We start from the raw sequence: 26,553 nt of genomic DNA on the forward strand, positions 1-26,553 counted from the left end.
TGCTTACCTCTTCACCCTCATTCAGTTGACTCTAGTTTGGCCTCCTTCTAGGCCTCAAATAAGCTCTTTTTTACCTCAAGGACTTGGTGCCTGTTGTTGCTCTCACTGGAATGTTCTTTCCCTGAATCTCCCTGTGGATGCCTTTTGTATCACTTAGGACTCAGCTCAACTGTCACCTCCTCAGAGCATCTCCTCTCCCTCAGTCACTTCCTACCCCACTGTCTTATTTTCTTTATAACAATAAAGTAATAAAATATTTTATTAGGACACAGATACATGAAGACAGATTTTTGTCTTATTAGTCTATATGCCACTACCTAGAGAAATACCTGGCATGGAGTAGATATTTGTTTAATTGAATGAAGAATATCCAAGACTGTAAGCCCTTGAGGAAAAATACCATGCACTATTCTTCTCTATAATCCCCCAAAATTGGCTGCCTATCAGCTGTAATTTTTTTTCCAGTATAAGTCCTAAAAAAAAAAAAAATCAGAATCACTACTTATGTTCGCTGTTGTTTTTAGTCCATCCATCACATTGTCTTTTAATTTTCCTCTTTTTTCCCCTAAATAAGATTATCCTGCACAAGTAAAATATTTTCACTCTTCATGATGAGCTGAATCTTTGAAAAGAAGGTTCAACTAATTTAAAAAGTAGTGAAAGAGTTACAGAAAAAGCTTTTAAAAACATAACAAAAATCCATAGGTTGGTCATGTGACAAATAAAAGCAGCCCTGAAAATAAATATAAACATGCCATAGTATTAGTGGGGAGATTTAAATGAGTCCTTGAAAAATAAAAAACTAATTAGTTCAAAATTCTGTAGTTGCACTAAATCTCCTAAGTTGTAGCTTGTGATTTCATAAATTGGAGTGTTTTTAAGACTCGTCTGGGGTTCTGCAACTGGAGCTGCTTCTGTTAGGTCCAAAAGTCCTCAATAAATAAACACTATTATTCCCTATTAAGTTCGAGGAGCACCTGAAACCAATCTGTTTTTGGAGGTGTAACAAAAACAAATAGGTGCAAAATATTTCCTATTCCTATTTGTTCCTCATCCTCCTAATGGATTCTTAAACATCTGTGCTCAGTTCACCTTTACAGCTCTGAAATTTGGGACTGTAGGGTAAATACAAATCTAAAAAAAATTAAAATGGAAAATTTTCCAGGTGCCACAAAAGACAAAGAACTCCTTTTCATTTAGGAATAGCCTTAGAAAAACTGAAATTGTAAATGCTTTCTCTGTCTCTTTGAAATGTATATGTATCTTTTAAAAAGCTAAATAAGCCTTTTGCCAGTTTTGCACCCTCAAAAGGTCTTTCTCCAGAGCCTTGGAGCCATCTCTTTGAAATGTGAACATCAAGGAGGATGGTGCCCCATTTCCCAGTCTCTATGTTTAAGCCTTGGCTCTTGGCTCCAAGATGTAACTTCCCATTATTTTTCCTTTGGATAAAGACAATTACCAGGTATGTAATGCCTGGTTATATGAAAGGGTGAGATTTCTTTTTTGTCTTTGCAATCTCTTTAGTGAATTGCCTGTGACATGCATCACAGTATGGTTTAATGCATATCCAATAATAAAACTGTTTCATTATTTTGTACATTGTGCATTTTGTGGAAAGGATATTTTGGGGTTGGCAGGATATTTTATTTTTTAATCATTTCTTCAACTGGCTCTTTCGGTTCGGAACACTTGTATGGCACTCTGATTCCCCTATCCCCCCTCCATACTTATTTTACGCAGTAAGGGACAGAGGAAAGAGCACGAAGTTTGGCGTCACACAGCCCTGGGTTTAACCCGTGCTTTTCCTTTTATCAGCATTCTGAAGTTCTGTATGTACAAGTTACTTGACTTCTCTGAACCCCAATTACTCCACCTATAAAATGATAATACGTCACAGATGAAGTAAATTAACCATCTGACACCAGGTGCTAAGCAAATGAAGGAAATATAACTATACTAGAGCCTTTAACGCACTAAACGTTCGTGCATTCCCCCTTTGCTCTTCCCTATCTGTGAAATCTCAGGACACAGTATCCACTTCGCTAAACTTGAGCACACTGCGTACTGATAAGGTAACGATCTCGCGGCGCCGACCTTTTGAGTTTAAAAGGCTTTAGTAGGTAAAATACGCAGTTAACAGAGCCCTTGCAATTTAGACAGAAAGAGGGAAAATCAGACGGTGGGGGGGGGGGTCCCCGTATGCAAATATAGGAATTACAAATGAACGCAGGCACGGCGGCTACCGCACTGACCCCCCAGGGCTCCGATGCCCGCCGGCGCGGGGGTGGAGATTTGCATGTGCGAAATCGGGAAGAGGGGGAACCACCTATCGAAAACCCCGGCCGTCCTCCTCCGAGCCCGGAGGGTCGGCCCCGCTCCGCCGCCCGGCCCGCCCCCAAACGCGCCCGGGTGGCCGGCCCTCTCGACGTCACCACACCCGCCCGCCCGCTCCTGAACTTTAAACCACACTCGGAAGAACAACGTGGAGGAGGGGGATTTCTCGGGAGCTGGCGGCCTTCACACGCTCCGAGGCGTCATCTCCCGGCTGCAGCCGAGCCCTGCGCTCCTGAAGACCCCTAGCTCCCGAAGACCCCCGCGCTCCCGCTCCGCCGACACCCCACACCCAGCCTGCGACGACTGCGGGGGCGCACGCGCGGGGGCGGGGTGGCTGCTGGCCGCGGGGGCGGACGCTAGCGCGCCGCCGCGAGGACGCCCCGCCCCCCGCCCCCGGGGGGAAGGCGGTGGCGAAGGGCCTACGTCAGCGGCGGGAAATCCCCCTCCCGCCGGGCTGCCTGCCTCTCTGCTCCGCGGGCGCTCGGCTCTCGCCCGCTCCGCCTCCTGTCCCTGCCCTGGCTCCAGCACCCTGGAAGGGCAGCGCCGGGCGACCGGAAGCGCGAGAATTCAGGGGGTGGGAAGGTGTGAGCCGCAAGCCCGAAGGAGGGCGGGAAGGAGGAGGAGGCCCCAGGGGTGGTCAGGGGGACTGGGGGTCTCTCCGGCAGAGGTCCCTCGGTCTCCTGACTGACTGGCTGCGGCCACCTCCGGCCCGGACGCTTGGAGCTGCCTGCGGGACGGCGCGATGAGCGGAGCCATGGCCTCCGGTGAGTGTTGCCGGCGCGGCGTCCAGCACTGAGGTGCGGCCCGGGCCTGCGCCGCGGGGAAGGGGCTCTTTTGAGGGTCTTGCTGCTCTGAGTTTCGGCGGCTCACTTTTGGCTGTGGCGCATTTTTGTTTTTGAAATCGCCACATCTGGCAAATTGTCAGCTTTTTAAAAAGTTACCTGCTTCGGGGTTTGCGTGCGAAATCAAAGCCACTCTCTGTAATTTGATCCTATCATAATAGCCGGAACCTTAGAAATTCCCAACGACTTGATTTTAGGATTAGGGAAGTAATAATCTAAATAAAGGAGGATGAGGACCTCTCATATTTAAAAAGTGATTTATATCGAAATGGTGGTTTTATGTTTTAGAACAAGAATGAGGAACCTGCAGACCTCGGACGAGCTCTACCCTTTTTTAGTTTAATTTCATCAAGTGCCAAGAGGTGATCGCTCTTGTGCTGACACTTGTACAAAATGTGGCGCGGCTTTAAAAGTCATCAGTGGTATTTTAACAGATCTTAAGTGGAACTGTTGCTTCCTTCCACAGAGTGGGTAGCCTTTACAGTGAAATAAAAATAGTTTACGGAATAGAGACGTCGATTTTTTTTCGGGGGGAAAGAGGATTTTTAGAATATCCGTGCCTTAAAATAGTGGGTAGAAACGAAGACAACTTTATCACTTATGCAGATACTTATTTTCTGTTAATAAATGCATATGAATTGTTAAGAAACAGCTTACAGAGCAAGGTAGAGAGTCCCATTACACAGCCATGGTTTAGGGCTGCCTGTAGCCTGCCTAGGCGGGTAAATCAAGTAGTCTGGGTTCCAGTTGGACTTTAACCAGGATTTTGGCAAGGTGGATGCCGGGCGCATTCCAGGCAGAGGGAGCAGCGTGAGGAAAGGCGGGGAGGGCTAAGAGTGTATGTTAAATGCTGTACTAACATTTCACAAGCGGGGAGCTTGCTTATTCTTGACCCGCATCCTCCCAACTGCCTGGTTCAGTGACGCTTGGTTGAAGGCTGGTGTCTAGTAGGGAAGAGGAAGTAGAAGACATAAAGAACCTCTTTAAAGGGTTGAACAGAACAATGCCATAGCTAACTGCTGTAGGCTGGAAAGGAAATTGGGGTGTTTCACATGACATTTGATTTCAGTTTGTCTGTGGTTTTCATGTGAGAATACAAGTGTAGTTTAAAATATTTCAACTTTCCCTTTACCCGCTTAAGTGACCCCAGACTTTCAGATAGTCTTGTAAATTTATAAATTCAAAGCATGTTTAGATTAAAAGTACAAAGATGACTTCAAATATTAATATTTGGTTAATTTATTGGTTATCAGAAGGAGATTTTGTATGAAAGTAGTGAAGAATGGCTAGCATTATAAGTAAAAAAGGATCAGCCTCTTGGTTATTTATTTTTTCAAATTCCCAGATACCATTAAGAGCTCTTAGCCATTTAATCAAACTTTATTAATATAGTGCATGAATGTAATACTTATGATTTTTTTCAAAAAAGAGAGACAACTAACCATTTCTATTCAGAGTATTGTAAGATCTACATGATTTTAAAATGTGATACAGTTTAAACTTGTTTAATGACACTGTATTTTGTGCTGTTGTTAAGACCAAGGATTCCCTAAATAAAAGGGGAAAAAGTTTAAAGGAATGGAAAATTTAAAGGTTTGGAGTTGTAGGGTGATTATCTTTTGGTTTTTGTTTTGGGTCTTTTCTGAAGAGTTGCATTAAAATGGGGCTATTTAAAATGTAACAAGTCGTTTAAAATATAATTCAGTAGTTTGAAAACTGCCAGGCAATTTTCCATGTGTACCTTCCTTAATCAGTTATAAAGATCTTAGAGAAATATTCACTAAAGAAGTTATAAATTCCCATTCTGTTTTGCAACAGTAATTTAACCAAAGGAGTGACCAAAAAACTTGCTTGATTAGTTTATCATTGTCTAGTTTACATTGTAGTAAAGTAGTATTAAAACCTCAAAAAGTATTTTTATTGATTACCAAGCATTTAAGACCATTTTTTTTCATTTCTCACCGGACGTTGTATGTAAATAGGTATGTGTAGCTAAATATGTGATAGCTAGAATGTAAAAGTAACATAGATCCTAATCTTATAAGCAAAATTATGTAAGTGCCATGAGTAGCTGGGACTTTATATTGTGTTTAGGTAAATTGTCAGATTAATAATTTAGGATTTCACAGTTTGTATCAAGCTGCTTTTCATTACCTTTTAAAAAAAATTACACCTTGATTTCAGTCTTTTGACATGAATAATTCGAATAAGCATAGTGAAGAAAAATGTTCCCAAACCTGTCTAAGGGATACATAGTTAGCCAATCATTACTCTTGTATATTTATGATCTATTTTGTTTACTATAAGTAAAATTAAGTATTTTATGTCTGAATTTAAAGCTGCTTATTTCAGTAAAAAGAGCAAAATGTCCTGTGTGGCACATAACTCTGTTTACTAGTAACTAGTACTGTCTTTGGTAAAATATGTTTTAAAGTTTAGATAATTTATTTTTATTCACATTTTTCTTTAATATGGTTCTGCTATGTCACATAATAAGAATTATACAAAGAAATTGCTTTTGTAAACCGCACTACTTACCAGCTTTTTCTAGTGTGAATTTCAAGAGAATTTTTCTTTTCTCTTGAGTAAGGGGGGAAAATGATGTAAGTAAAGTGTATCCTAATCTTTAATAACAGCTGGAAGTTAGGAATGGATAGCTAAAGAAACCTTTTTTTTGAGTAAAAGACTGCACACACAAATATGAATGTTTTAGAAACGCAACACATCAAAAAGTGGAGAGAACAGTGGTATAAAAGAATTAAGGTGATACATGGTAGACAGTAAAGGGAGTGAGTGAATGTAATGACTGAGGAGTCAGATAATGAATCGTAATTAGGAACTTATGAGGTGTGTGCAGTATCTTTCTCAAATACAATTTAAGGGACTCAGAATTTCCTTTTGTTCTTTCTCTCATCTGCGTTCTCTGCAGATGATTGTGTTTGTAGGCACATGACCCAAATATTGAATGGGATATACTTATACTAAAAAAATTATTTATCTAAAATTCATATTTATCTGGGCCTCCCATATTTTTATTTTTAAATCTGGCTGTTAATCAACAGAGGTGATTTGGTCCTGCCATCTGTTTTTAATTTAAATATCTATATAATCCAGGGAGGATTTAAAAATTTCTCTACTTTTTCACCCTGGCAGGTAAAAAAGTTTTTTCAAGATTTAATTTTTTTCCTCCATGGTAGTAGAATGCCTATTGCCAAAATCTTTTACATTTTTAAATTTACCTTGTGGTGCATACATCAGCCGAATACTTGTCTGAAAATTCCCTTACTTGGATTCATAAAACCCAATTGAAAGTCAACCTGATATATTGGAATAAACCTCAACTTTAGTCCATGATAGACCTGGTTTGAGGAAAAAAGAATGGATCTTACTTTCTTTTTCTCCAAGTTGAGTAGAGGTGATATTTGGAAAAGTATATATTGTTAGATTTATTTGCTCCTTTGGGTCTCTGGCAGTCTGTTACCCAGGATCTCTGTGAGAGATGTATTCTAGTCAGCTCTTCTCAACTGTGGCGTGTGCTGTATTGCAAGAAATGTGTTACTGACAATGGTTACAATATTTGTTTTGCACATGATTTACTTTTTAAATAGATTAAAGCAATTGAAGGCTATCTCTATAAATGTCTTTTTCCCTTGCTTGCATTTGAGTAAGCTTTTTTGAGTAGGAGAGCAAAAGAAATTACAAGTAGCCAGAATTGCTTTGTCTAGTTTATCCATGACCCAGTCCATACTTGTAATTGAATTTTTGGATTGCTTCTCTGGATATGCACATTGTTGTTTCCACTTCTTTATGTTTTAGGGCAGTGGTTCTTAATTAGGAGTGTATTAGAATTGCTTGGAAGGCTTTTTCAGAAACATGCATCTGGGCTTTATCCTTGATGATTTCTGTTTCTCTTCAGATCTCAGGTGGGGTCAGGGCATGTATGTTTTGAAAAAGCTACCTAGGTGATTCTGATGTACACCCCTAGTATGAACTCTGTCCTAGAGATTTCATTGGATCTGAATTCTCACTTGGCTATATACCAAGATGCATTATCTTCTTAAAGTAGGTTACATTTATTTTAGATTGCAGGTTATGTGCTCTGTCAGTTATTGTGACTTTACCTCCAGTTGCTTTCATTCTGTTTTTCAAATTTGGCTCTTTGATCCCAGCTGTCATATTAGCTAATATCGTTCATAATTTCTTTTTCTTATAACTTCATATAATTTTGAACTTTAATCATATGTAAAATGGAATAATAATTTCTGTTTGGTTTTTTATGGAGATTAAAGTTAAGAGGATCAAATGAGAAATGTATATAAAGGTGCTTTAAAATGATTAAATAATTAAAATTTTTTCACACTGTACACTTTATGCTGGTTCCTAATTCTAGCAATAAGATTTTAGTTATTAACTCATCTATTTCTGACTATTTCTGATCCATTTCTAACTTTTATTTCAATGTAATTTATTTTTTAACCTTAAAAACCTATACTTTATTAGGTAATCATGATGTTTTAAAATAGCACTCTTTTTTGCCTAAGTGCAAATAAAAGCATAAATGTATCTTGCAGATATTTTGGCTGTACTTCAAATGTTATTCTAATCTGTATTAGCATTTTATAATATTGTTCAAAATACAGGAGTCAATCCCAGCTTGTATGGTATTGGTTAAAGAAAAATACAGTAATCAACTTGTTTAAAGCCAATTTTGAAGACATTTCAATGCTTTTCAAAACTGTAGCGATTTGTGGTAATCTTAGTTAAGAGTACTAATTTTCTCTACAGTTCCCTGATTTATATTTTACCCTTTTCCACTTCGTAGATGACTATATTTCAGCACTTTTTATCTTCAGGAAGAATGGCACTATAAAACACGGTACTGAGGAAGGAAGTAGCTAGTGCCTTATACTGATACATGATATAAGTGATTTATAGCTGAGAAGTTTTTTAAAATCATAAACACAGATAATCAGAATGTGAATGAGTATGAGAAAGTATGAAGGTATAGCAATTCTAGAACCTACAAGGCACTATTTTTTTTCTTAGTAGTGGAATCAAAGAAAATCTGATTAATCATTAATATAGTTCTTTAATGTTTGAATAGCTTGCATAAACAAAAGATCTTAAGATTTTTAGTCATTCATTCAACAAATATTTATTGAATGCCTGTGTACAAGGCACTGATGAGTAAGACACAATTTCTGCCTTTAAGTAGCTTGAAGAAATAAAACAAGTAGCTTTATTTTAAGAAGAAAAAAGACAGTCTTCCCAAAATTATGGTTATTTATAATAATTGCTATACACAAAATATTATAGGTAGTTTACAGGAAGAGGGGTATTATTTCCAGCTAGGGGAATGTAGAAATTACAGTACACTCTATTACTTAGTTGTTAGTGAGACTTTTTACCAATTAAGAGCTTCTGCAATAGGAAAAATAAATTTCGAGGATTTTTAACTCCTTGATATTATGTGCTAGTATATATGTTATTTTTACTATTTAAAAATCTTTCTATATTTAATCTTAAACAACTGCTTTTCTGTTCTTTTGTTTTTTTCTGACTTTTTTTTATAAATATACTATCTAAAGAAGTGTCATGTAACCAATGAAATATTTGAATGTTCACTTTGAATGTTACTATGAGCCTAGCATTTTTATCCCCACACTTCACCCCCTAAGTGATAAAGTTAACCACTTAGCATTAATGATGTCATTCTGTATCAATTTCCCACCAAGACACCTTTAAATAAGTAGTGGGCAGGGATTTATTTGACCTTTAGTTCAACCACACAAATTATTTAAGATGTCACTTAAAAAATACTGTTGATTTTTAACAGCTATTGAGAGGACAATGTACTTTTTTGTAAATATTCCTACAATCATATATGAGGATGTGAAATATTTGAAATTGAAATGTGAATTTGAAATATACAAGGATATGCAAACTGTGAAATACTCATCTATATGCCTTATGTTTTTCAGTAAAATTGAAATAAGTACTATGAACTTGATTGGGTTAAAGTTTTCCCTGTCTCTTTTGTCTGTTGAATAAGGAAATAGGTAGTAGATTCAAGCATAAGGAATTTGAACCAAACAGAATAGAATTAAAGGTAACAGTAATACTTTATTCAGTAACCCAGAGTAGAAACCATGGAGATGTCGATGATTCTTTAATTTCTCTTAACTCTGACACCAAGTACTGTCAATTTTATCTTTGAAATAATCTTTCATTCCCATCATCACTGCCATGTTTCAGATAAACCCTCATCATTGCCCACATTATTACAGTAGTATCTAAACTGATCACCTTGCTTTCCCTTTTCTCTTCAATGTGTTTACTTCTACTAGAATTCTTACTCAAAAATGCCAGTCTGATCATGTGATTTCCCTGCATGAAAACGTTCATTGATTTCATCACACATAACAACAAAATCCACATTGCCAAGCATGCTTTGGTTTTTTGGTTCTCTAAGAGTGGAAGTGTATTTGATTTACATTGATGATTCTTAAATAAACATTTCTGTGGACACACTGTTCCATTTTTCTCTAGAATACCTACCTCTCTTCCTTCTTCCTCATCTCTCTTCCCATTCTTTTGCTTCGTTAATTCTTTTTCCTGCCTCTGACACAGGCCTTCCTAACTCTTTTGCTTTTATCATTTTCTGCAGAATTTTGTTAGTGCTTTCCTCCCTTCTGTAGTCTGATAATTTGTGTTGTTTGTCTCACTGTTCTGGGAGGTCCTTTAGAATAGCAGTTGTGATGCCATCATGGTATCACTAAATCATTGTTTTCAAGAAAGTATCTGAAATAATAATAGATACCATTTATTATCTGTAGGTGTGACACTTGTTAAGAATTTAGTACATGTAATCTCTAATCCTCACAGCAACCCTGTGCAGTAGGTGTCATTATTATTATCCCCATTTTACAAAGGAGGAGACTAAGAGATTTTGTTTATATAGAGAGAGAAAGAGGGAGAGAGACAGACAGACACAGGGTCTTGAGATGTTGCCCAGGCTGATCTTGAACTCCTGGCCTCAAATGATCTTCCCACCTCAGCCTCCCAAAGTGCTAGGATTACAGGTGTGAGCCACTGCATCTGGCCTAAGAGATTTTAATAACATTTCCACAATTTTACTGTTAAAAGTGACTGAGTGGGATTCTAACAGCTTCTTTCCCATACTGCTCTGATAAGACCCCCTGTGTTACCCTTTCTGAATATTGTTTACATTCTAACAGGATAAGCCTTAGTCAGTGAAATAGATATGTAATTGTGGGAATTTAGAAATCACTAGACTGATTGAGGGAGGCTTTTTTTTTTAATGGAATACATCTTTATACCCCTAAAATAAAAATACATTGTTAACTACCTTACTTGTAAGTGTAGTTGAGTATCTTTATTGAACTTTTGTTTTTACGATTTGGATAATAAGAGGGTAAAGATTGATGTGGTTTAAACAGTTTTATTGACATATAATTAATGTACAACAAATTATACATGTTTAAAGTATGCAATTTGATAAGTTTTGACATATGTATACAACCTTGGAATTATCACCATAGTCAAGATAATTAACATATTTGTCAACCCCCAGACTTTCCCATCCACCCCACACCCCTGTTCTTCAGCAACCAGAAATGCTTTCTTTCATTATAGATTAGTTTACACATTCTAGAGTGTCATGTAAATGGAATCATACAGTATATATATGTTCTTTTGGTCTGACCTCTTTCGTTCAAGCATAATAATTTTGAGAGTCATCTGTAGTTCATTCTGAGGGTGCATAGCTTGAATTATATTAATAGAAAGTAAATAATCATTTTTTTTCCCTATTGTGTCTTATAGTATAGAAAAGGTTTACGTGGGACTGATTGAAAATACTGTTGAGCCTGAAGTCCCTTCTGGGGCTTGTTTTGATATACTGTGTATGTCTTTTAATAATCTAAATGCATTTTTATTTTCAATGAGTAGTCTTTTCATCCACTATTAAGAGTCTAATGTAAAATCAAGCAGTTAAATACATTTTACTCATTTTGGGGGCATAGTATTGTATTTCCAAATACTTCTTCACCCTTCTGGGGGAATCTTGAGGGAAACTCTTTTGCTTGGTCTCGTGTGGGGAGTGGGTATCTCTGAAGTGGTTATGGCAGAACTTCATACTGCATTAGCTATAGACATTAAGGTATAAAGTGCTATCTGTCACTATGATTTAAATGACTTCTGTTAACACCACATAGGAACTCAGTTTGAATGGGGAAAAAAGGTGTTTCTCCCACCCAATCTCCAAGGTTACATTTTAACTTTGTTGTTTAATGTTGGGAGGAAAAATCTTTATTTTAGTCAGCTGTTATGAAAAAACAAAATCGTTAAAATCCATTATTATTGCTATACTAATCTCACTGCCTCCTCCCTTTCTAAAATTTTTTCAGGTGGATATAACCCATATATAGAGATAACCGAGCAACCCAGGCAGAGGGGAATGCGTTTTAGATACAAATGTGAAGGGCGATCAGCAGGCAGCATTCCAGGGGAGCACAGCACAGACAACAGCCGAACATACCCATCTATCCAGGTAATAGACCTTTCTCCTGTGTCTGTCTCTCTCTTAGTTGCTCATGTTTTAGCTATAGCAGTTGTGTTAAAGGACCAGTTTCTTCACAGTCATCTCCACAGTCTTGTCTTTTTTTTTCCCCTTTTTTCTTCTTAATTGATCTGTGTTAGATATCTAAGGACGTTTCTTAAGTATAATATGGGGTCTTCCCCACTGCAGATAGTTATGTTATGTTTGTGTATTAATCTAAGTAGAGTGATTCACAGTGCTTAGTGTACACTGGCAGCTTTTGGATCATGTTCCCTTTCTTGGAACACAGAGCTAATGAGGAAAAAGCATTCTCTCCTTGTAGAGGTGAGTGATATTATTCTATAGATTAAAGATTTGAGAACTCAATCATAATTCATCCTGTAATCCCTTGGCTAGTCTAGGGGCTATGGAAAAGGAGAAGAACATTTTTTTTTTCTTTTTCCTTACCTTTATTTCCTGTCTCTGATACTCTGGGTCATTGATTTGAAATATTATCACATTTTAAATCTAGTTTTTTCATATTAGGATAAATTTTGAAAAGTTTATGATAAAACATGACTTTGATAAATATACTATATAGTTATAAGATACACTATTATATTTTATATTTATAAACTATTTTTCATTTGACTTTTAATGAATGTTTTTATACTTTAAATGCCAATTACAGGCCGGGTACTGTGGCTCACGCCTATAATCCTAGCATTCTGGGAGGCTGAGGTGGGAGGATCCCGCTCAGGAGTTCGAGACTAGCCTGAGCAAGAGCGGGACCTCATCTCTATCAAAAATAGAAAAAATTAGCCAGATGGTGGTGCATACCTGTAGTACCAGCTACTCAGGAGGCTGAGGCAGGAGGATCACTTGCGCCCAGGAGTTTGAGGTTGTAGTGAGCTATGATGATGCCACTGCACTCCAGTCTGGGCAACAGAGCAAGATACTGTCTCAAAAAAAAAAAAAAAAGCCAATCACAAACATTAATGACAAAGTGGATTTTGTAAAGTATTACTTAATCTTCTATCAACAGATCTTAATTCACTATTTTATAAATAGATTATTTACAGAGTTTATTCTGTAGAGCTAAAAGGGAATAACTAAATTATAGAATAAGCTGGTGGCAAAATTTTATATTGTATAATCACATTTTGGCAGCAATATGGATTTGAGTTATCAAAGTCCTTTTATTTAAATGTTAAATTGGGTGAGATACAAATAAAAAATAAATAAGGAAATACTATTCTTCCAATTTTTTGAGTGATTTTTAACTCTTCTTCATAGTTCAACTTTATTCTATGCATCAATAAAATACTTCTAAGATCTGTATCCTTACCATTCCAAAGGTCCTAAACACTTTGTCGATTGAGTTCTATACCGGCCTATCTTATAATCTTGAGTGGTTACCTTCTCTTTCATCCAGAAAGGCAATAAATACTTCCTGGTTACTGTTCAAATTATGTTTAAATTCAAAATTATGGATTTTAGTGCCTTCTACCTGATAAGCCACCCATTCTCACTTACCTACCTTGCTCCCTTTGTAGTATGCTGGCTTTTATATTCTCTGCTTTGTTCTTGCAACTTTCAAACTAAACATTACTTCCTCATCTCAGAGTGTCCTCCTTTCTCCCCCATGCTAATCTCTCCTTTTTACTCTCAGTGTTCTAGATGTACTTTCTGTGTGACATTTAATCTTGTTAAACTCAACATGATTTATTGCCTACGGTACAGTGAATACTTGGGACATACTTACTGATTAATAAATATTTTTGTGAAGTGAAATGTCACATGCTAAGTAAAATGATCTTATTTGTGTGCTATCATTTTTCAGTATAACTTAAATATATATTCAAAGGATATTTATGGTATGACAGTGCCTAAAGAGCAGGGCGTTCAGTGACTTAACATCTAAGTATTTCTATATGCTCTATGATAAAATTTGGGTATAATTTTACTTGTTTTAAAAGGAAAATAAGCACAGTCAGATGATATGACCAGTTGAAAGTAGAGCAGAAAATAATGTCAAGGAACTGAGAGGTAAATTCTTCTCTACCGGTATCCTCTGGAAAGTTCCATCTAAACTGCAGCTGCTGGTCAGTTGGACTTTATTAGCCAGTGCTAATTACATTATATAAATTGATCTCATTTAATAGATCAATTCATAATAGATTATATTTATGGATCATATATTTAATTTCCCCATTTTTTCAGATTATGAACTATTATGGAAAAGGAAAAGTGAGAATTACATTAGTAACAAAGAATGACCCATATAAACCTCATCCTCATGATTTAGTTGGAAAAGACTGCAGAGATGGCTACTATGAAGCAGAATTTGTACAAGAACGCAGACCTTTATTGTAAGTACATAGTCACAGACATCTTCAGGAACAGAATAAGCATAGGATGCTCTGTTTCCTATTTATGACCATCTGTTACTTTTTAGCAGAATAAAATTGTGTGTATTTAAATTTTCTTACTATTTGCATTAGAACTACCCTTTCGTTCTTCATTAGTAGACACAGCTTATGATCCTAAGCAGGAATATTTCTTTATCGTTACTAAAAGTAAACATAAACTTATTTTATGCTGTGATTTTCTTAGTGTGAAAATTTATAAAATAAATTTTTACTCTATCTTTTCATTTATAATTAACTTAGAAGTTGCTAGATGTGAGAAAATCAACTGGAAAACTCTAGAATTATTGTTTTGAGGGGGGCAGATTATAAAATTAACATACAACAATAGTTCTAGGATAAAGAAAATTATGTAATACTTCATGTTAGTGAGGTTACCAGAAGATGGGCCTATTCATCATGTTAGTGAGAGTATAAATTCATAAAATCTTTCTGGTAGGCAGTTAACGATTACATAGCAAAAGTCTGAAAAATATGAATGTCTCTTGAGCCAGCAATTCTACTTTTAGGAATTTATCCTCAGGAAATAATTAAACGTGTTCAGACATTTAGCTATAAGGCTGTTTATTGCAGCTCTGTTTGAAATGGCAGAAAGTGAGAAGCACTCCAAATAGTAAACACAGGGAAATAGTTAAATAAACTGGTACATCCATGCAATGTACTGCATATTGCCTTAAAAATAACATTGCAAATATGTCTACTGATATAAAAAGATATTCACAATGTGTTAGATAAATGAAATAAGTCTTATTTATTTAAAGAGAATATGTGGAGAATAATCTTATTTTTGTTTAAAATAAATTTAAACATGTACATGGTAGTAATATATACTAAGACAGTAGTAGTAGTTGTCTCTAGATGGGTAGGATTGTGGGGTTTTATGTTTTCCTTTTAATATTTATTTTATAATTCGTTTTTGTAATGAACATGTGCTGCTTTTGGGGAAAAATTAAACTAATTGCAACAGAAAAAGGTTAGTAGTCTCCTTATATATTGGTAATAAGCATTCAGAAAAAATTCTTTAAAAATGTTCCTCTTGTGATAACAACACAAAACATAAAATATCTAGTAATACACATTTGGCGAATATTTTCTGTATCACTTGATCTCCCAACAGCATTTTACACTGTTGACCACTCCTTACTTGAAATGTTCTCATTCCTTGATTTCTGTGAGAACAAACTTCTGCTTTACTTCCTACTTTTCTGGCTGTTTCTTCTTTCTTATTAATAGTTAATAGGCAATTTAATTTTGGGACAACCTCGATTATTATCCCAATAATGACCTTTATAGTTGTTCCGCCTCTCCCCCCAATCTAGGATCCCATTAAGGATCACACATTATATTTAGTATTATAATTAATGTGAATAACCTGAGTGTTATTTTCATGTTAACATGAAAAATTCGGAGCAAGAAATTTACAGAGGTGATACTGTATCATTCTCAAAATATTCCTTCAGGAGACATGTGATGTCAGTTTTTTCCATTCTGGTGATATTAATTGGCATTCTATTATAAAGAACTTTCCCTTCTTCCCCTTCTCCATTTAAAAAGTATCACTGTAATCTCATAGATTCTTATATTTAATGTATTATAGTCCATTACCGGCATTATTTTAATTTTCAAATTGACCCAAAGGACCAATGCCACCCCCTTCAAACTGTCACCTGTGTCCTTCTGATATGTGCCCTTCTTTCTTTGAGTACTTTTTACTTTCTGACACAACAAAGTGTTCAAGACTTGTACTTTTCTTGCCCCAGGCCTGAAGTTATCAGTTTTTTCCAAGGATCCTTACTTCCTTTCAGTGGGGAATGGTGTTTAATCTCATTGCCTTCTTGACATAGTCTCTTAAATGTCTCAAAAGCACCTCAAATAGAATATATCCATATCTTACCATGATCATATACCTCTTTCTCCTCAAGATTGGTCTTCTTTCAATGTACCTTGTCTTGTTAGTTGCTATAAAAGCCCCATAGGTGTCATCCTTGACACTTGTCACCCAGGCATACACATTCAATCTTTCAACAGGTACCCCATGAACTGCTTGTGAATCTACCCATTTCATTCACTGAAATCTGTCACCGCCACACTACCACTATAGTCTACATTTGGGCTGCTGGAATAGCTTCCTGACTGATCTTGCATCAATACTTTTTTACCTCTTATGCTCAATCTTCTTCCACTTTAGCCACAGTGACCTTTTAAAATACAAATTGTCACCTCCCTGCTTAAAACATTTCAGTGGGTTTATGTGTCTTATAGAATAAGAGCAGCATTCCTTCTGTGCCCTATAAGGCCCACCATGACCCACCCGTGTTTCTAGCCTTCTGTTATACTGTGCTTCCCTCGATGTCTACACTCCAGTCACAAAAGCCTGCCTTTAGTTTCTTCTGCTCACAGTACTCTTCAGTAGGGGCCTTTGCATATTCTGTTTCTTTTGCCTGGAAGTCTCTTTCCTCTCTATTCATGTTAAGGATCACTTCCTACAGAAGCTGGAAGTCTCTTTCCTCTCTATTCATGTTAAGGATCACTTCCTACAGAAAGCTCACCTGCCCTCTCTGAATCGATCAACTCCCTTCCATCATAGGCTCCCATTATATCATATATATCTCCTTGATAAAACTTGTATGATTTCAGTTTAGCATTTGTGTGTGTGTGATTATTTAATATCTGTCTGCTTCATCATACCAGTGGTTAGCAAACTTTCTCTATAAAAGGCTAGATAGTAAATATTTTAGGTTTTGTAGGCCATAATGGTGTCTGTTGCTCAACCCTGCTGTTATAGCATGAAGGCAGCCATAGACAATTTGTAAACAAATCATTTTGGCTGTGTTCCAATAATATTTTATTTACAAAAACTGGCAGCATGCTGGATTTGGTCCATTGGTCATAGTTTGTCAACCCCTGTACTAGACTGTAAGCTCCATGAAGTGAGGGATTGCGTATCCCCTTTATTTTCCAGAAATTTTTGGTACATAAACTTGTTGAATGAGGCTGGGTGTGGTGGCTCACGCCTGTAATCCTAGCACTCTGGGAGGCCGAGGCGGGAGGATTGCTTGAGCTCAGGAGTTTGAGACCAGCCTGAGCAAGAGCGAGACCCCGTCTCTACTAAAAATAGAAAGAAATTAGACAAACAACTAAAAATAGAAAAAATTAGCTGGGCACAGTGGCGTGTGCCTATAGTCCCAACTACCCGGAAGGCTGAGGCAGGAGGATCTCTTGAGCCCAGGAGTTTGAGGTTGCTGTGAGCTAGGCTGACGCCACTGCACTCTAGCCTAGGCAACAGAGTGAGACTCTGTCTCAGAAAAAAAAAAAAACAAAAAACTTGTTGAATGATTAATGAATAATTGATTCAGGTAATCTCTATGATCATTGGTTTCCTCATGTCAGAATTTCAAAAACTTCTACAATTCTAATATTCTGTGAATAATTATTCAGATGAAACAAAATCAAGTGGTGTATAAATATATAAAATGAAGAGTTCTTTAAAATCTTTTGTCAAAGAAAAAGAACCAAACTTAGACTCTTTCAAAGCAGTGGAATACTTTTAAGGAAGAAGATTATAGTTGCAGGATTTCAAGAAAGGATTAAGAATTCAAAATTTGTTTTTTAGTTATTGGAGGCAGAGGAAGGAAATGTCAAATATATTTTAGGTGCTAACAAAATCACAAGTGTGATGACTGTGAAGAGCATGAACATGAGACAGCATAAGCATGGAGAGGCAAACAAAGCAGCCTCGGTTGCAAGTGCCATGTGAAGTTTGAACAAATAGTAATGTTATGATAGTTGAGTTTTGCTTCCTTATTCACACCCACCCAACTTTACTGATGTCATGGTTTTTCCACGTGGGAACAAGTATGACTAGTGGTGGTGGGGAGTTCCCCCAACCATCATCTATACTACACATATGCAAATTAGTAATATTTGTAGCTATTGAGAACTTTTCCATAAATGACATTTTGAAACTTGTTAAATATTGTTAGTATTAAACCTCTTTCTAATAAAAAAACACATTTCAATATTTTTAATGATGAATGATTATTATCCTATGATATGGCACAAAACATATTCCACTGCTATTAGCAGTGAAATCAGGGCTCAAAAATCAAATCTCTGTGAAGCTAGGTAGGCAGCCTAAATGAGTGGAGTGGATCGAGTGTAGGAGGATTAGCAGGCACTGTAGCAAACTGGAGAGCCCTGCATAAATGGGGCTGCAGATGCTCAGCCCCAGCCAGTTGTTTCTCTGCCAGCCTGCTGTTGTCAGACCTTTAAAACATTCAAGAGAAGCCAGAAATCCAGATGTTCGTATGCAGTTACCTGATTTTTAAGTGTTGATAACCTCTACAGATTTTTTTTTAAATGTGGGCAACACTCTTACGGGCTCAGCAAAACATACCTGTGGTCTTCAACCTATGGACATCGTTTTATGGCTTTGGTTTACATCATCAAACATACAAATTTTATTGATTTGATTATGAGTTTGGGATGTGAATTTTAGCTTTTTGGTGTTGCTTTCCTGTTAATCTTTATCTGCTTTGGTATATTTGACATAGGCATATTAGTAAGATGTAATTGTAAAATACCGTCTGTAAAAATAATGTAGTATATACTATTTTTCTTTTAACGGTTCTCTTAGAAATATAATCCCATTTTTTTATCCTCAGATTTATCATAGCAACTGGAAGCACATTCATTTTTTAGTTATCTCCTTGTGACAGCATGATGACTTTTCAGTGTTGACTATATTCTGTGGTATTCCTTGTGGTTAAGTATAATGCAGTTTTCAAAGTTCTGTTTTTTCCTTCTAGTTTTCAAAATTTGGGTATTCGATGTGTAAAGAAAAAAGAAGTAAAAGAAGCTATTATTTCAAGAATAAAGGCAGGAATCAATCCTTTTAATGGTAAGTATGTTTGATACAATTATTTCTATTTGGATATTGACTTACTGTGTAAGTGATTTCTATTTATATCTTGAACTTGTGTTTTAAAAGTTATTTTAAGTTCTGTGTTCACTTTTCTACTTGTTGACTTATACTTGTGTCTGAGTAATGAAGTATAGTATTTAAAATCTTTCACACCTGTAGAATAAAAAATTTATGCATACAAGGCTTTCTGGTATCAGTGGAGAATGTCATTGTTTTCTACAAAAAGACCTCACAATGTTCTGATTTCTCATGCGATCCTGTCTGATACTGGAAGCTAAGCAGGATCAGACCTGGTTAGTACTTGGATGGGAGACTACCTGGGAATACTGATGCTGTCGGCTTTTTAAAAAAAATGTTCTTTCTTTGAATGCAGCCTTTTTTATGCCACTTCCACCAGACAGTATACACACCCCTTTTCTGAATGTCGAATAGGCACTATATTTATAACATATTGTAGCACATTTAACTCCAGGGCATATTCAGTAGCGAAACTTAATCCCAATGTGGAAGAAGCATAGATATAGTAGAAACCACACAAAATATTTCATAGTGTATTTGTGTACATGGTTAGATATTTACTGTTTAGTGGATTTTATTGGTGATAGCATTTATTAAGCGTTTATTATTATTAAGCTGTTATATTTTTGGCAGTATCTGTTGTGGCACGTGGTACTTATAAACACTTTAATATTGTTTAAATAGATAAATGACTACCAAGCTAGAAGCTGGCATCCTGTGCTTATAGTAGTCTCCATTCTAAAGTCTTCTGCAGCTACTTAAATATGTGTACGTGAGGAATTGAATGACTATAAAATTTTCGAAGAATAGATTTCTTTGTCATATTTAAGAAATCCTTGTATTGCTGGTTTGTGTTTTTCATGGATGTATAAAAATAATTTAAGAGATATGTTGGTAATTAAGGAATATGCTCACAGACAAGTACTGTTTTTCTGAATCATAAGATCAGCATCCCTTTTCTCTAGGTTTTTATCTTTCATACTATTTAGTATAAAGCTAAAAGCAAAAGTCCTCTGGTTCCCCTATAGTCGTCCTTGCCAGAGGAAACTGCTATTAAGTTTGGTGTATATTTTTCTAGAATTTCCTTTATACATGTATAGTCATATATAGACATATATTTTTTATATAAAGAGAATCATGCTGTACTTCCTATACTGCTTTATTTTTTCCGCTCAGGAATATATCTTAAACTTCCTTCTATGTCAGTACTTACAAATCTATTTTATTTTTTAATATAATATTCTATTGTTTCGGTAGACTAATTTATTTAGTCATCTATATTTAGGTTGTTTAAATTTTATTTTAAAAGTTCCATTGAATATACACTTTGAGTTTTTTTTTTTTTTTGAGGCAGAGTCTCACTCTGTCACCTTGGCCTAGAGTGCTGTGGCATCATCATAGCTCACTGCAACCTCAATCTCCTGGGCTTAAGCAATCCTCCTGCCTCAGCCTCCCCAGGAGCTGGGACTACAGGCACACACCACCATGCCCTGCTGAGTTTTCTGTTTTTGTAGAGGTGGAGCCTTGCTCTTGCTGAGGCTGGTCTTGAACTCCTGACCTCAAGCAGTCCTCCCAGGTGGGCCTCCCAGAGTGCTAAGATTATAGGCATGAGCCACTGTGCCTGGCCCACTTTTAGCTCTTGTGTGATTATTTCCTTAGGATAAATTTTCAGAAGTGGAAAATTTCTGAGTCAAGAGTATATTCACTTAAAATTTTGATTATTGCAAATTAAAATGCCAGGCTTAAATTAAAGAGGCCACCCAAGTCTAGATACACTATATTAGGTCATTAAATATGAAATGTCCGATTTTGAATCAAAAGTTGAGTTTATTATAACTCAAACAAGAAGCAGTACAGTTAATCAAAGTATGCGCCTAAACTATCAGTACAGTTTTGCCATCTTAACAGTAGCTTGTTTATGCCAGTAGCGAAGATGCCTGGAGAGCAAGTGGCGATGAAATCACAAAAAGCGTTTTCCACAGCTTGTTGAGAATTGAATATTTTTCCTTCCAAGAAGTGGTTCAAAGCGTGCAAGAAGTGGTAGTCAATTGGTGCAAGGTCTGATGAATATAGTGGATGACAAGAGAGTTTTCAAGTCCAGCTGCTATAGTTTGAGCAGCATTTTTTGTGTGACATATGGTTAAGCATTGTCATGCAAGAGGATTGGCCTGTCTCCGTTGACCAATCTCAGCTGCTTAGTCACAAACATCCTCATCATTTCGTCCAGTTGGTTGCAGTAGACATCCACTATAATGGATTGACCAGGTTTCATGAAGCCGTAGTGAATAATACCAGCACTGGACCACCAAACATACCCCATTAGCTTTTTTTGATGAATATTTGGTTTTGGACTGTATTTTGACACTTCATCTTTATCCAGCCATTGTGCTGAATGCTTATGATTATCAAAAAGAATCCATTTTTGATCATACATAACAATACGGTGTACAAATGTTCGCCTTTACGTTGTGTCAGCAAAGAAAGGCAAGCTTCAAGACGATTTCTCTTCTTGTGCTCATTTAATTCATGCAGAACCCATCAACCCGGCTTCTTTACCTTGCCGATTTGTTTCAAGTGGTCCAATATTGTTGGAATGGTAACGTCGAACCTTGCTGCTAATTCAGGTCGAGATGGATTCGCTTCCACTAGCTTTCAGCTCATCATTATTCACCTTGGTCTCAGGTCGCCTACGTGGTTCATTTTTCAAGATTAAAATCACCACAGCGTAACTTCTCAAACCATCGATATACTGTGCGTTCATTAGCCACATCCTTCCCAAGCACTTCGTTGATATTTCTAGCTGTCTGCACTGCATTGGTTCCATGATGGAACTCATATTTGAAAATAACACAAGTTTTTGACTTATCCATGGTTTCACAAAAATGGCTCTAAAAAAAAAAAAAGAAAGATAATCACAAGCCAAAACACGTGTTCGAAAGACTGAGGATGTACCTTCACAATAAAAATAAAACAAGAAGTGTCAAAGTGAAATGTCAGAGATATCAACTGTCAAACTTAGTACTTAAGGAAATCGGACATTTCATACTTAATAACCTAATAAAGAGATTATAAATACTAGTTCTCATTTATTAAGCACTTCATGTATGTCAGGGAATAAATGTTAACTGCTTTCTGTACACTATTTTAATTAAGTGTTGAAACAGCACTGCTTTATAGAAGAGAAAAACCAGAGGTTTTGTTATGTAACTGTCCCAAGTCATGCACCAAATGTAAGTGACAAAGCTGGAATTCAAACCCAGGTTTTCTGACTGCAGTGGTCAAGGCATTAAAAAGGAAGGTGCCATCTATAGAGGTTTTTTTTGTTTGGCAATTCAGAATTAGGCATGATGTTAATACAAACACTCATACAGCATTTAAAACAGTTCCTGTGGATAGTAAGTGCTTTACATTTTTTACTTCATTTAATGCTTATAACAACCTATGAGATAGGTACTATTATTATTTCTATTTTATAAATAAGAAAATGGAGGCATAGAAAAGTTAAGTAATTTGCTAAAGGTCCTATAGCTGGTGAGCGGTAAAGCTAGGATTTGAACACTAGCTAGGATTCATCTGGCTCTAAGGTCATGGTCTTAACAACTATGCTATGTTGCCTAGATGAATGTTGATTTGGAGAAGGAACAATCCTTTCAGTTGATCTTTCACAGTATTAATGCTTTCTGTTGTTTAGTTATTTTTTTAACATTTATTCTTTCTTTTGGCTATTTTTTCCCCTTAGAATAATCTTAGAACAGTGCTTTAGCATATTATTGTGATCAAAAACTTGTAATGGCTTTTTATATAGCTTAAAAACTAAATGGCCCCATCTTCAAAGTCATCCACATATAGCTCCAGCGTATCTTTCCTATCTTCTCTTTCACTGTTCCTCCTCATGAACCCTTAGTTCTTCCAGAAAAACTGTTGTGTTCATCCTCCCTGACTATCTCAGTCAAATCCTCTCCATTCTTCTTACTGCCGTTGTAGCGATGTAAGCGTATGTCATTTTGTATTTTAAACTTGTGTTCCTATCTCTATTCTTGGTCTCTCTCCAAGCAGTTTATATACTCTGCATCCAAAAAAAATTCTTCTAAAGCCAATACGATCATTTCAGATTGTGTTTATCATCCTTCAGGGCTCCAAATCAACTTTAGCAGTGGTTCTCCATTTGAACATGCATAGCAATGTGTTAGTACTTGATAAGAATGTAGATTCCAGGCCACACTCCCACTGATTTGATAGGGCTGGTATGGGTTCTGAGAGTCTGCATTTTTCAAGCATCTAGATTAGTGTTCTTCTTTGATTGTAACCCACAGTAGGAAATAGATTTTTATTTCTTGGCTCTATACATACACATGCACATCTACCACACCCTTACTACAATAATGCCCTTATTGTATGCAATGTACTTTGTATTCTATTCCTTTCCTTTCCTTTTCATTCCGTGTCTCTCTTTGTTAGTGCTTATCCAGCCCATTAAATTAATTTCATGACCAGTGGTTCCCCTAGATGATTCTGATGACACGTGATCCAAGTGTACACTTTGAGGACCTTGATCTACTTGCTGAGTTCACCTTCTCAAGCATGGCATTCAGAGCCCTTCATAATCTGATCCTTGTTTTCCATTCCAGCTTTCATCCTCTCCCTCAACTTCCTACCCCTCCTTCTCCTACCACTGAGTGCACACATGCACATATTTGTTTCTGCCATTCTAAACTATTCACACTGTTAGAAAAGCCATGTTCTTTCTTACTACTGTGCTTTTATATATTCTATTCCCTTGCATGGAATACCCTGATCTGTGTAGCGAATTTTTCCTGCCCAGCCTTCAAATTTAAGTTTAAGGATCACATTGAGCTATCCTTGACTTCCCAGACAGAGCTAAGTATTCCCTGTTTCCCCAGAGCACTTGTATATATTTCTAGTATGGTTTGCTGTAACTTTGTTTACATATTTCTGCTTTTCTAAATTGTGAGACTCTGGAGGATGAGGACTGTCTTCTATATATCTCTCTGGCATCTAGTCCAGTGTATGGCTTAATTAAAATGTGTTGAAAGAATAAATGAATGAATGCCTTGTTTGTACTTGTCTACTAAAAGTGTTCAAGTTGTTTTCCTTACCTGAAATGCCCTGAAAGCCCTGTCAGTTCTCTTAACCCCAAGAAAATGTTCTCCTAATTATACCGTTTACTCATCACTTAATCATGAAAAGCTTTGTGACATCTGTTGGATCATTTAATTCTTAAGGAATTGTCTTCAAAGATGAATTTTGTGTTTATTGTGGACAGACTCTATGATGGAATCTTGTTTACATTTCTCTTTAGCACTTAAACACATATTTGTATTACCGTTATATAAACATCTATCTTCACAACTAAGTGCTTTGAGCTATTGAGTTTCCTACCTGCACACAATAGGTTCCCTGTCTTAACTACTTAGGCATTCATTCTTTCAACATATTTTTACTTTATTTATCCTTGGAGTCCTAGTTGGTTGTTCTAGGTGCTTGAGATAAGTCGGTGAATAAAATGGACAGAAAATTCCTGTCTTTGAAGAGCTTATATGCAATGGAGAGAAACGAACAGTTAGAAAATTTTCAAAATAAGTGAGTTATATAGTGTATTAGACAAAGTGATAACAGAAAAAAACAGCACTGTAAGGGGGCGGGAAGCTGTAGATAGGGGATGGGTTATAATAGGGGACAGGTTATAAATTTAAATAGGATTATTAGAATAGTTTTCATTCTCTATTCTGATACATTTATTGTAATAGAAATATGTGTTTTATTGTTTTCCTCGAATATTGAAATAAGACCTAAAATGTCTTATTTCAGATGTCTTATATTTCTCTTACTAAGCAAAAGAAATAAAATCTAAACCCCCTGAAAAAACACTAAAAACCAATTAAAATAACCTGAACACAACTGTAGAATTATCTTCTTTCTTGGGCTGTTTATTTTGTTATTTTCAGCATATACTAGATCTACACTCTATCACTTACAGGAATGGGTCAGAGCTAAACTGACGCTTTCTTGTAGATATATCACTTCCCTTAGGAAAATTCTACTGGTAAAGAATTACAAGGGACTAGTTGACTTTGTGTTACATATTTATGACATGTAGAAATAATGGAATTAGAAACATTTAGCAGAATAGGATCTATGAATTCTGGTCTGTAGACTTTTGCTATCTCATTGCGACAGTCTGTTCTCTGAAAATCAAATACCGTGTGAAAATATAAAGAATTATTCTTACTTTTTCATAGGATTATTTTGTGTACTACATTATCTGGTATGTTTTAAGGACAGTCCTTATCTTTCTTGCCATTCATTTCTTTAAAACTAAAGAACTATCTTTTGCTGATGGGGATGTACAGCAATCTAATACTGTCAAACTTGAGGCTTCATGTAAATTGTTCAAATTATCTAATATGTGCAAAAGTCTAAATTGAGTGAGGAATTTAATTAAGAACTCCAATATCAAATTTTAACAGTGACCCATTAGCTGGAACAAGAGTGGCAGTTAGATTTTGTAGAATTCTCACTACAAAAGCTGAAAAAATTTTAAAAATTATAGATTGTTTTCTAGCTATGTATTTAATGACATTTTAGGGATTCTAATATGTGGTGATTAAACTACATAGGATATCTAAATACTGTATTAAATTCTGTGCAATGAAACTTACTTTGACAATAAATAATTTATAATTCAGTTTTATTAGATATTTTACTATTTTTCCATCTACAAAAGATATTGAGTTGCTATGAGAGCAAAAGCACAACTGTGTTGTGCAGTTGAGTTTGGGAGAATTACATTATTCGGCAGTCTGATAGAGAATAGAGTTTAATAAGACAGGCAATCTCTAATATAGATTCTTGTCTCTAAAGTCTGGTTTAATACAAGAAAATAAGAGCCTTTCCTCACAACTGAAAACTTAAAGCTTAAAAAACAAGAAGAAAAAAATGGCTCACGTATACGTCATTGTTCATTCTTCATTGCAGTCAAAATTTTTCAAGCCTTCTTTGATTAGCTTAGTTAGAACTTGGGTACTTTCTTGTTTTCAGTGTTCCTTGAGCATATTCCCATTATATTAATAACACTTTTCATGTTGTATTATGTAATTTTGGTTTATGTACCTATTTCTTATCCAGACACTAATCTCACTTAGCTCAGGCATTGTCTTTTCATAATCTATGTCTGTCACTTATTGTTAGTGTGCAGATGCTTAATAAATACATTGCAAGAATAAGTAAATTAATGGCACACTGCTGGGACCATTTACCTTTTGCCTGGCACATATACACTTATTTATATTGTACATATATTGTTATATTATACATACAGGATAGTTTATACATTTTAGGTAACAGATGTGAATTAATTACAACTAAACTTTATATTTTTCCTTAAATGAGAAATAGTTCTTAAAATTGTTAATCCATATATTGTGT

General features: G+C 36.0%; 1 protein-coding gene across 2 annotated transcripts in view; it reads left to right on the forward strand.

The window, feature by feature from the left end:
- Window positions 1-2,744: 2,744 nt before the first annotated feature.
- The window catches only part of REL (v-rel avian reticuloendotheliosis viral oncogene homolog), a 32,990-nt gene continuing 9,181 nt past the window's right edge, over window positions 2,745-26,553 (forward strand). For both annotated transcript variants that reach the window (XM_012639175.1, XM_012639176.1), the window contains exons 1-4: window positions 2,745-3,098; window positions 11,606-11,748; window positions 13,960-14,108; window positions 18,974-19,065. In XM_012639175.1, coding sequence (XP_012494629.1) covers window positions 3,077-3,098; window positions 11,606-11,748; window positions 13,960-14,108; window positions 18,974-19,065 — 406 coding nt within the window. In that variant the 5' untranslated portion in view covers window positions 2,745-3,076. The remainder of the gene's footprint in view (window positions 3,099-11,605; window positions 11,749-13,959; window positions 14,109-18,973; window positions 19,066-26,553) is intronic.

This window comes from Propithecus coquereli, unplaced genomic scaffold (genome assembly GCF_000956105.1).
Source record: "Propithecus coquereli isolate 6110/MARCELLA unplaced genomic scaffold, Pcoq_1.0 Scaffold138, whole genome shotgun sequence".
NCBI lineage: Eukaryota > Metazoa > Chordata > Mammalia > Primates > Indriidae > Propithecus > Propithecus coquereli.